Genomic DNA, 12019 nt, shown 5'->3' with positions numbered 1-12019 from the left:
TATTGTTAATTCTTTACCATTTTCCAAGTCACAGTTTGAAACAAAAGAAATCCCCATTTTGTATTTTATTCTATTTTCTGTGAATCATATTTTATTCCAAGTCAATACACAAATATTCACTAAAAATCCCTAGGAACTACCCTCCCCTTGAAAACAAAAAGCCGAAATGGAAATATGAATGGATTTAGAGGGTATGTCTAGTTGATATATCTACACACACAAAACACACACTTGTTGTAATATATATATATATATATATATATATATATATATATATATATATATATATATATATATATATATATGAGGTCTAAGATACTCTTTTCTTCGTTCGGCATTTCATCTACTTAATTTCACCTGAAAAAGAGACCGCTAACAATTGATACTCTTTTTGGTGAATGAATAAACAACCCTTACAAAGGCAATGTTAGAATAGCTATAACATTTTTAGCATTATTAGCCATTTTTAATTAATTTTTAGCCGAAGTAGCTAAAAAATTATTTTGGCTAGCCATTTTAAAAATACGTCTGCATATATTAGTTCTCTATATTTTAATTAGATTTAAATATTTATTATTTATTGAATGAAGAAAAAATAATTTAAATGTATTTATAAATCACATAGAATGACTTACAATGAATATTTTAAAATAACAAAAAGAGACTTTCTATTAATCCTGCTCTCTATATTTAACAACGAGATAATTAAAAGTTAAAATGGAGGGTTATTTAGGGATCTGGTGGAGCTGCTAAAATTAATAAAGAGCTAAACGTGCTCTTCAAAATAAGTAAGGAGCCAAGATAGAGAGTCTACTCAATATGCTTTAAGCTCCGAAATCAACAAATTGCCTATAGAAATTCCTATATAAATTTATCTTTTTTAATAAAGAAAAGAAAATAAAATGAAATAAAAGAACAAGCACTATTGTTGTTATTTTACATTATTTATTTATTTATTTATTTATTTATTTCTTTTTTATAAGACTATTGTTATTATTTTCAATATAAATTATAATCAGCCGGCCTGTTTACTTGAATATGTCCACGCACTATTTTCAGGCAGCCTCTATGACAACACAGATTATTAGACGTTTTCTTAGGTACTAAATAACGGCAGCATGCTTAATATTCAAATACATACGATTGATTAATTGTATAAGTTGTTTAACTTGTTCTATACAAGATACAAAAATCAACTTTTGAAAAACCAAATAATGCAACAAAAGAAATTAAACAAACTAATGCATACATTTTGTGTCTCTCTTGAAACACCTATGTGCATACAAAAACTAGCATATACCAGGTTATCTTACTGCATGTTCTAGAAGTATCATGCACATCTTTTTACCTCATTACTCTAGTTAATAAAACAAAACAACTATAGTTAGATATTTTACGACATTAATCAGTCATCTTATATTATGCTACTAAAAAGAAATTAAGGACAAGTTAATGGTCTGATTGTACTATTTAAATATTATATAATAAGTTAACGTCTCAGACATTTTACGACACGATTATTTTGTTTATATTAGGTTGACGTGTTAATTATTAGCTAAATACAAGAAATACACACCAATGCCATATGGTCTGTTACAATGCGAAGAGAAAAGTGCTGATCTTTTAGCAGCTATAAATATTTAAATGACAGAGCGGCAGACCCTAAGCTTAGAAAACAAAGGAAAAAATTGACTTAACTTTTCAATAATTTAAACTAAAACGTATCATCCATAGAGCATCTGATTACATTAAAAACCAGACGGATACAACAAAGTCTTTGAACCTCTATATAACCAACAAACACTTTCAGACTCCTCAAAAAAAAAAAAAAAAAAAAAATCAAACAAACAAACAAACACTTTCAGACAGCTAATTTTTACAGAAATGGCCTGCACAGACTTTGTGTATTTATCGTCTTCAATGCTAACTATATAGTACATACCTCAAAAGGTTCAACCTTTCTTCTTCATTTTCCTTCCTCAACTTTCCATTCATCAAACACATTCATGGATGCAGACTCCTCATTCGAGCTGGAAAACTCTATTTCCGGCCACCTCCCACGTTACACCACCCCTGTGGCAGGCTCGTCGCATTATGACTCCCGCTCATTCACACCGGTTAGCTCCGCTCACTCGAGAACTCCCAGAAGGTCTCGCCTCCCCACTCCAACTACGCCTTTCGCCTCGGACAATGACACGTCGTGGCAAGGCGAGATCTCCTGGCAGTTTGAGCCGACGGGGTGGAACGAAACTCGCAACTTGGGCTCAGCTATGAGCCCATGGGCCACCGTGAGCACGTCCTCTCGCCAGGCCCAGCGTGCCCACCGCTCAGCAAATTACTACTACCTCTCCCGCACCACTGGCGGGTTTCGTACCTCCCCAAATCAATATTACAACGAGTACTCCAGCTATGGTGCTGTGACAGATGGGAGACTTGAACTTAAGAGCTACGTTGCTAGGGACAGTGAAAGCTCAACTTTTGGGAGAAGTAGTTACAATTATGGGGAGCAGAAGAAACCCTTTAGGGCAGTTACTCCAAGGTTGGAGGGTATTAAAGAAGCAGCTGGGAGTGGAAATTTCAGCGGCAGTGGCCCTTTGGCTAAGAAAGATTTGCTTGGTTTGATCGATTATCAAACAGCAGAAGATGATGATGAAGATGAGAGTTTGGGTCATAGTGGACACCATGGTCATGGCCTATATCTTGATCATGGTCATAGGCCATCACACAAAGGACATGATCATGGGTTGTCACCCATGGGTCATCATGGTCATGACACGTGGCCGCATTCAATTACTAGTCACGATATTGATGATGAGAGTGATCAGGGTTCTGGGTATGAGGATGAGGATGAGGATGAGGATGATGCAAGGCCAGTGAAGCAAGTTGGGTTGTTTAGCTTGTTCAAGTACTCAACAAAATGGGATATGTTTCTTGTGTTTTTGGGTTGTGTTGGTGCTCTTATCAATGGAGGGTCTCTTCCTTGGTATTCTTATCTCTTTGGAAAGTTTGTGAATAAGATTGCTAAAGAATCAAAGGACGTTGACAAAGGCCCCATGATGAGAGATGTAGAGAAGGTATATTTGATACTTTCTGTTAATGTATATATAATTATTAATATTTCTGTGGATCATATTCAGTTTGGATTGATGTTGGAAGCTCATTTCTTTGTTCATTTTTTGTATTTGATATCAGATATGCCTGCTTATGACTGGTTTAGCTGCAATAGTAGTAGTTGGAGCATATATGGGTAAGTTGGATTACATCCCGATGAATATTCTTTTTGGTTCAAATGTTTGAATGAAATTCAATTTTGTCAAAGATGTATATCTATTCTAAAAGTAGTTTTATCTCTGATGAATTGGCAGAGATCACTTGTTGGAGAATGGTGGGGGAAAGATCTGCTCAGAGAATAAGAAGAGAATATCTAAAAGCAGTTCTGCGACAAGACATTAGCTTTTTTGATACTGAGATTGCTGCTGGTGATATTATGCATGGAATTTCAAGTGATGTTGCTGCAATCCAAGAAGTCATGGGGGAGAAGGTTAGCTGTTTTGCTTCTCTAAATTTTATTTGAATGCCTTTATCTCATTTAGCAAGCATTAGTAACTAGTTTTGTGTTGTCATACAAGGACTGTCGTCATTGATACATTTGATCTGAGCATTATATATAACTGCAGATGGCACATTTCATTCACCATATATGTACCTTCATATGTGGATACACAGTTGGGTTTCTAAGGTCATGGAAAGTAACTCTAGTAGTCTTCTCAGTCATACCATTGATGATGTTAACTGGTATCGCTTACAAGGCTATTTATGTTGGCCTAACCACAAAAGAGGAGGTAAAAGGCACAGAGAACTAGAATATTATGCCAAAGCTTATTACAATCCGAACATTACTCGAGCATTTGGTTGATTCTTCTCTGTGCATTTTTCAAAGTTTTCTTACAGGACAGCTGGTACTGTAGTCGAGCAAGCTGTCAGTTCAATCAGAACAGTATTTTCCTTTGTTGCGGAGGATCATTTGGCTGAAAAATATTCTGCATTAATTGCCAACTTGGTGCCTTTTGGAGCAAAGATTGGCTTTGCTAAGGGTGCAGGAATCGGAGTTATCTATCTTGTTAGTTATTCTACATGGGCGTTGGCTTTCTGGTACGGTTCTCTTTTGGTTGCTAAGGGTGAGATCACTGGAGGTGCTGCCATTGCTTGTTTCTTTGGTGTAAATGTCGGGGGAAGGTAATACTCTAGCTTGTCATATGATGGTTATAACTAGTATCTGTTTTTCTTGACACATGTTTAATATGATCTAAATTAACTCCTGCAGGGGCTTGGCATTGTCACTGTCATACTTTGCTCAGTTTGCACAAGGGACCGTAGCAGCAGGCCGAGTATTTGAAATTATAGATAGAGTTCCAGAAATAGATCCCTACAGCCCAGTAGGTAGGAAACTGTCAAATGTTCGAGGAAGGATTGAATTTAAAGGCATTTATTTCGCATACCCGTCTCGTCCTGAAGCTCCAATTTTTCATTCGCTTAATCTGGTCATTCCATCTTCAAAGACGCTAGCACTTGTTGGCTCTAGCGGAGGTGGAAAGTCTACGATCTTTGCTCTTATAGAGAGATTCTATGACCCTACCAAAGGTATTATAATCTTGTGATCTAACAAGACAAACGATGTTTATAATAAGTTGGGATAACTTTTGTTTCTGCTCTGACTAGGCTTCCAAATGTTTTTTTGGCAGGTACAATAACATTGGATGGTCATGATTTAAGGTCACTTCAGGTGAAGTGGCTAAGGGGTCAGATGGGCATGGTTGGTCAGGAGCCAGTGCTCTTTGCCACCAGCATTTTAGAAAACGTGTTGATGGGGAAAGAGAATGCCACCAAGAAAGAAGCAATTACTGCCTGCATTGCTGCCAATGCTCACAACTTCATTTCTGGACTTCCGCATGGCTATGACACTCAGGTTCAGTAACATATCCACCTTAATTTGTTTGATTACATTCAAATCCATATAAATGTAAATGATGAAACTCATGGTGTAATGCTCACTCCAAATGTCACACTTGGCAGGTTGGAGACAGAGGAGCACTACTCTCAGGTGGTCAGAAACAAAGAATTGCATTGGCTCGAGCGATGATCAAGGACCCTAGAATCCTTCTCTTGGATGAACCTACCAGTGCCTTAGACCCTGAATCCGAGACTGTAGTCCAACAGGCTATTGACAAAATTTCCTCAGGACGAACAACTATTGTAATTGCTCACAGGCTATCAACTGTAAGAAACTCTCATGCCATTGTTGTTCTTGACAGTGGCTCTGTCATTGAGATTGGTAACCACCGCCAGCTCATGGAAAAAGCCGGGGCTTATTATAGCCTCGTTGAGCTTGCTTCTGATGGAGTGACAAAACCTTTTTCGGAACAATATGATACTGGAATTAGCCCTCAGTTTTCCAGGTTTGACAAATCAGCTTATGATGTATCAAGATCAACATTCATGCAAGATCGAAACCAAGTAGAAGAGAAAGAGGTCCAAAAACCAATTCCAAGAAAGGTTCAGCTTTCAGATATATGGTTGTTACAGAGGCCTGAGCTCCCAATGCTATTAGTTGGATTTCTTTTGGGCATGCATGCAGGTGCGATTCTATCTATCTTCCCTTATATTCTAGGCCAAGCACTTGTAGTTTATTTTGATAAAGAGCCATCAAAGATCAAAACAGGAATCGCGCCCCTTTGCTTAGTACTTGTTGCACTTGGCTTTGGGAATATACTCTTCATGACAGGACAACAAGGCTTGTGTGGCTGGGCTGGAACAAAGCTCACAATGAGAGTGAGAAACCTTCTTTTCCGTTCCATACTTAAACAAGAACCTGGTTGGTTTGATTTTGAAGAAAACTCAAAAGCGGTACTTGTCTCTAGGATTTCAATGGATTCTGTGGCTTTTCGTGCCGTCCATGTTGATCGATTATCAGTCTTGTTTATGGGGTTGAGTTCAGCTATGGTTGGATTGGGCATATCCTTTTGGCTTGAATGGAGGCTAGCTCTTTTGGCTGCTGCTCTCACTCCTTTCACTCTTGGTGCAAGTTACTTGAGCTTGATCATAAATATAGGGCCCAAACTTGACAATGATGCTTATGCCAAGGCTAGCAATATTGCTTCTGGTGCAGTTTCAAACATAAGGACGGTTGCAACATTTTCTGCTCAAGACCAGTTGATCAAGTCCTTTGATAGTGCTTTATCGGAGCCAAAGACAAAATCAATGAGAAGAACGCAAATAATGGGCCTAGCACTCGGGTTCTCTCAAGGTGTTATGTACGGAGCTTACACCTTAACTCTCTTGTTTGGTGCTTACCTTATGAAAGAAAACAAAACTAATTTCGGTGATGTTTACAAAATCTTTCTCATTCTTGTTCTGAGCTCATTTTCTGTGGGACAATTAGCCGGTCTTGCACCAGACACATCTATGGCTGAAACAGCAATTCCAGCAGTTTTTGATATCATGACTCGTAAGCCTTTAATCAGCAGTGGGAGAGGAAAGGATAAGAAGATTGAAAGGTCGAAACGTTTAGATATTCACTTCAAAATGGTGACGTTTGCATATCCATCAAGGCCTGAGGTAACTGTGTTGAGTGAATTTTCCCTCAAGGTCAAAGGTGGTAGCACAGTGGCATTGGTGGGTGGAAGTGGATCGGGAAAATCAACTGTCATATGGTTAATACAAAGGTTTTATGATCCAACTCAAGGGAAGGTGATGATGGGGGGAGTGGATTTGAGGGAGATTGATGTGAAGTGGTTAAGAAGGCAAACAGCTTTAGTTGGTCAAGAGCCTACATTGTTTGCTGGCACTATAAGAGAGAACATTGCTTTTGGTAACCCGGATGCTTCATGGACTGAAATTGAAGATGCTGCAAGAGAAGCTTACATCCACAGCTTCATTAGTGGCCTCCCTCAAGGCTATGAAACTCAGGTACGTTTGAACTCGTAGAAACTATACTAATTCTTTTTCATGCACAGTGATTTGTTATGTGCTACTAGGTTTCTAACTCTCTTTCCTACCTACCACAGGTTGGTGAGAGTGGGGTTCAGCTATCTGGGGGGCAGAAGCAAAGGATTGCCATAGCAAGAGCTATACTGAAGAAATCAAAGGTACTACTTCTAGATGAAGCAAGTAGTGCACTAGATTTGGAATCTGAGAGACATATACAAGACGCACTTAGGAAAGTCAGCAAAAGGGCCACGACAATCATAGTCGCTCACCGGCTTTCTACTATCAGGGAAGCTGATATGATAGCAGTTATGAAAGATGGTGGCATCACTGAATATGGGAGCCATGATACGCTCATGAAATCTCATCTTAATGGCGTGTATGCCAGCTTGGTGCGTGCAGAAACCGAAGCCAATGCATTTTCTTAAGCCATCCAGGACTTTTCAGGTGGAGAATCACTTTTGTAATCGCTTGTAGTTATAGAGAACTAGAGTCCAGTTTAATGTAATTTGGTCTGCTTCCATCTGATACAAGGGATTGTGATTGATATACCAACATATACCCAAATTTGGAAGGTGATTTTGTATGAGCCTGATAGACATACATCTCACAACATGTTGCTGTTAGCTAGCATTTTTATTACGTGGTTATAATTACTTGGGTTGGTATGGTATAGTCAGATGGCAAAGCTCATATTTACTTCATTTTCCAGAATAGCAAGGAAACTATATTCTAAAGGAAGGGCTCGCTTTCTTCTTAGGACACCCTCCTTTTAAGAAAAGAAAGGGATCAACTGCAAAGGGGTCTCTACTTTTAAGCCACAGTTTCAGGCCAGAAAATCCCTTACAAATCCTGTGAGACACAAAGCAAATAGACATGGAGCTGTGGTCTCTACTTAAAAATTAGCTAAATCAAAAAGCTCATGGCTCTGATTTGCTAATTTTCAGAGAATGACCTAATTTATCAATGTTTCGGATTGGATCCCATATTGAGCCCTAACAGCTTTTCTTCTCTTTAAAAAGAATAACCATTTTAAGAAGGAGATTCATTTCCTATTGTTTCACTTCTATATCTAGTAAGTATTATTAAACCATAAGACTGAGATTTATGAAGTTGAATGCGATATATATTTGACTTCTTAATGTTCTCGGTAGATGCCTTATATTTATCCAAAGTAGGTATGCCTAATATTTATGACATTTCTTGTGATTCACGTTTACAAATTCTGGTCAGTTCCTCTTATGCTATTAATTTGTCCAATTTAGAGGCTGATTGCATAGACTTTCAGCCTTTGAACAAGACATTCTAATCGTCCTCACCTTTCTAAATGGCTCCACTCTCATCAAAAGCTCATTAGGGAACTGCATCCAGGAAGAGACCCACGACCTAATGATGAAAGTTAATCATAAGAAAAAGGGTGATCCATCACAATACTCTCTATTCATGGTGGCCCATTTGGCCCTTTTATCATTTCACCTCAAAAAGAGGGGGAGCCATAAAATTCTCACATGTATATATTATCTCTTGGCTTTCAAGCCAAGAGGAGATGATGGTTACTTGCCTGGCATGCAAAGCTAAGAAGTTCTTTTGCTCAATCCAATTTCCACCACCAGCGAACACTGTTTCAATCTGAAGCTATATTCTATGCTTCATCTTTATGCAGAAGTCTTTGTTTGATTTCATTGAAGATCCTCTTCGATCAATCTTTGTAGTGCAATTTTCTCTCGGCTTTTAAGTCTTTATGCTCCCAATTTCAGGTACTTATCATCTCTCTCCAAGATTAGCATATGTATGGATCCATTTTATTGCATCATTGTGCACATACAAGGTTATACACTTATACCTTACACAATTCTTTTCATTATTGGAATTTGATTCTATTGTGACTGATACTACCTTATTTTTTGATGAAATTGTAACCTCATACTTTTCTATTTTGTTTTGTGGGTTTTTTGTTTTTGATCAGGTCTAATTCAAGGCCTTTGCCTTCCAGTAAAATTAGAATTTCTGTACTAATGTTAATGTATAAGGATTGCATGTCCCTAATATTATATGAATAAAATTTATTCCATGAAGTCGACAAAAGACTAATACCATGACTTCTACTGCATCAACCAGGTACAGTTTCTCAAATTTGGATTACAATAACAAGAAGAAAAAGTAATGGCCTCCCTTACACCAGGAGTACTACTAAAGCTTCTTCAGAGCATGAACTCGAACATAAAGGTTCGTGGAGAATATCGGTCAGTCTTGCTACAAGTGATTAGCATTGTCCCTGCATTGAGTGGCTCAGAACTTTGGCCTAATCAAGGCTTCTTTGTAAAAGTCTCGGATTCTTCGCATTCGACTTATGTCTCCCTCTCAAAGGAGGACAGTGAGCTTATATTGAACAATAAGTTGCAGCTTGGCCAGTTCTTCTATGTTGATAGAGTGGAGGCAGGAACACCAGTTCCCATTCTTGAAGGGGTCAGGCCAGTTCCCGGACGACACCCTTTTGTGGGGAACCCAAAGGATTTGATGCAAATGGTGGAGCCATCAGAGGGTTCAGTCCAAGCTGATGATCATGCAGGAAGCAAATCAAGGGAGTCCTCCGATGCTAAAGAAGAAACCTCGAGACAAAAGATTGTTATTAAAGAGCAAAAGGCAGCTGTTGCATCTAGGTACATGCAAGGTTTTTCGACATTAAATTCAAAAGCTAACTCACAAGATTCTAATGGAGGTGGGAAGCACAATGATAATGAGAGTGGTGGTAAGAAGCAGGTTGGCATGATAAAAGGCAAACAGCAAGAGCTTAATGGTCAGGTATAACTTGTGCTCACCTCTTTTCCGTCTCAGAAACAGAACAATATAGTTAGGACTTAAATATGCTTGAATTATATAATATCCAGCAAATACTTGTGTTGAAACTTTAAGCTTTTATCCGGGTTCTTTATGTTTGGACTTTGGAAGCATGCATGATTATAAGAACATACTCAAATATGCTTGAATTATATAATATACAGCAAATGCTTGTGTTGAAACTTTAAGCTTTTATCCGGGTTCTTTATGTTTGGACTTTATAAGCATGCATGATTATAAGAACATACTCAAATATGCTTGAATTATATAATATACAGCAAATACTTGTGTTGAAACTTTAAGCTTTTATCCGGGTTCTTTATGTTTGGACTTTATAAGCATGCATGATTATAAGAACATACTCAAATATGCTTGAATTATATAATATACAGCAAATACTTGTGTTGAAACTTTAAGCTTTTATCCGGGTTCTTTATGTTTGGACTTTATAAGCATGCATGATTATAAGAACATACTCAAATATGCTTGAATTATATAATATACAGCAAATACTTGTGTTGAAACTTTAAGCTTTTATCCGGGTTCTTTATGTTTGGACTTTATAAGCATGCATGATTATAAGAACATACTCAAATATGCTTGAATTATATAATATCCAGCAAATACTTGTGTTGAAACTTTAAGCTTTTATCCGCGTTCTTTATGTTTGGACTTTGGAAGCATGCATGATTATAAGAACCTTGTTGTATTACATACTGGAATATAATGCTATTGCATCCTTTTAACTATGTATAGGCCAGATTTGTAATGTGATCATTTGTACTAGTGTTACAGGCACGCTCGATAACTCCTTCCCAAAGCAGAGCTGGTGCACTTTCATTAAAGTCAGAAGCAGCTGTATCGAACAACAAGGAGACTGCTGTGCCTTCTAAGAGAACTTCTGCAAAACGTGCTTCAATCATACAGGAAAACATAAATCTTAACTGTTTGTCAGTCCGGAAAGAGAAAAGCCTTCCACCAGAAGTAGCTTTGTGGGGTTCTCTGCCAGCTAACTTATTGAAGCCTGGAAAGGTACACTTTTTCTGCACATGTTTCTTCATCATAATAAAAAGTCAGAAAGTCAAAACTATGGTTGCTACCAGTCCAAATGGGGAACCGTCAAAATGCTTCTCTTATCCTTCATTATAATTTTTCAAGGGAATGCTTAGAAGGCGAAATATAGCTTCTTTGGTTGCAGCAGAAGCTCAGAAAGAAGCATCTAGAGCTGCAACTCTTGTCAAATGTCTCAGGTACTTGTACTTTTTAGTGAGTAACATATCACGCCAATATCTTACATTTACAGATCATAAAGAAAAATGCCTGTCACTGTGAAAGTTCTTACTTAAATCTTCACTTTCAGTACGTTTGCCGATCTATGCTCGTCTGCCTCACCAGACAATCCCCACCTCTCACTCACCAAGTTTTTCAGACTCCACCAACTCATTGACCAACCAAATATTGCAGCTCCCTTAAAGGATAAATTAACTCCTTTAACTACAAAACAACTGCCTCCAGATATCGAAAAGTTGAGCAAAAGGACGGGCACAATTCATGGTCAAAGTGCATTGAAGTCTCCAAAGCTCCCCATCGAGTTAAGTGAAGCAGAGAAACTAGAATGGGCTAAAGGAGACAGTGCAAAAGGGATTGCAGAACTACGAGAACTTCTCTTAGATGAAACAAGGTCTTGGTTCTTGAAATTCTTGGAGGCAGCACTAGATGCTGGTGGCTTTCATCTGAATACACAAGAGAAGAAAGGCAAGGACAGTGCAGCGCGACGGAGTGAGCCAGACAACCATATTGCTGTGACATTATCACAGCTGAAAAGTTCAAATGAGTGGTTGGATAAACTGAAAACTAGTCTAAGCTCAGAGAGCAGTGAATTGGTGGAGACTGTTGACAGATTGAAACAAAAAGTATATGCTTGTTTACTTGTCCATGTGGAGTCTGCTGCTTCAGCTCTCGAAAATAGATAAGATCACGGTTAATTGAACAAAAAGGATGGCTTTCGAGTTTTGATTGGCCTCTGATTTATATGAATAAGTTATTACAGTTAAGCTGAAGTGGATTCTCAACCAAGAGCCAAGTATTGTAACTTGTGGTAATAAAACTATTTATGGAAATTGAATCTGTATAAAATAAGAAGAACAATTGACTGTCTGTACTCTGTACCAATAAGATGGTGAGGTATTCTACACAA

The 12019-nt window shown here is 37.9% G+C and overlaps 2 protein-coding genes across 2 annotated transcripts; both read left to right on the top strand.

Annotated features, from left to right (window-relative positions):
* Window positions 1-1982: 1982 nt before the first annotated feature.
* On the top strand, window positions 1983-7637 carry LOC112183739 (ABC transporter B family member 19). The gene is made up of 9 exons (XM_024322078.2): window positions 1983-3074; window positions 3193-3247; window positions 3366-3541; window positions 3678-3842; window positions 3941-4236; window positions 4325-4641; window positions 4743-4966; window positions 5074-6966; window positions 7065-7637. The coding sequence occupies exons 1-9, from the start codon at window positions 2007-2009 to the stop codon at window positions 7410-7412; spliced, it is 4542 nt and encodes a 1513-aa protein (XP_024177846.1). The 5' UTR covers window positions 1983-2006; the 3' UTR covers window positions 7413-7637.
* Window positions 7638-8325: 688 nt separating this feature from the next.
* LOC112188003 lies at window positions 8326-12019 on the top strand. The gene is made up of 5 exons (XM_024326999.2): window positions 8326-8741; window positions 9103-9786; window positions 10618-10854; window positions 10981-11072; window positions 11183-12019. The coding sequence occupies exons 2-5, from the start codon at window positions 9148-9150 to the stop codon at window positions 11793-11795; spliced, it is 1581 nt and encodes a 526-aa protein (XP_024182767.1). The 5' UTR covers window positions 8326-8741; window positions 9103-9147; the 3' UTR covers window positions 11796-12019.

Source organism: Rosa chinensis, chromosome 2, assembly GCF_002994745.2.
Source record: "Rosa chinensis cultivar Old Blush chromosome 2, RchiOBHm-V2, whole genome shotgun sequence".
In the NCBI taxonomy this organism is placed as follows: domain Eukaryota; kingdom Viridiplantae; phylum Streptophyta; class Magnoliopsida; order Rosales; family Rosaceae; genus Rosa; species Rosa chinensis.
The sequence above is the reverse complement of the archived record's forward strand: the minus strand, read 5'-3'. Positions and strand labels throughout refer to the sequence as shown.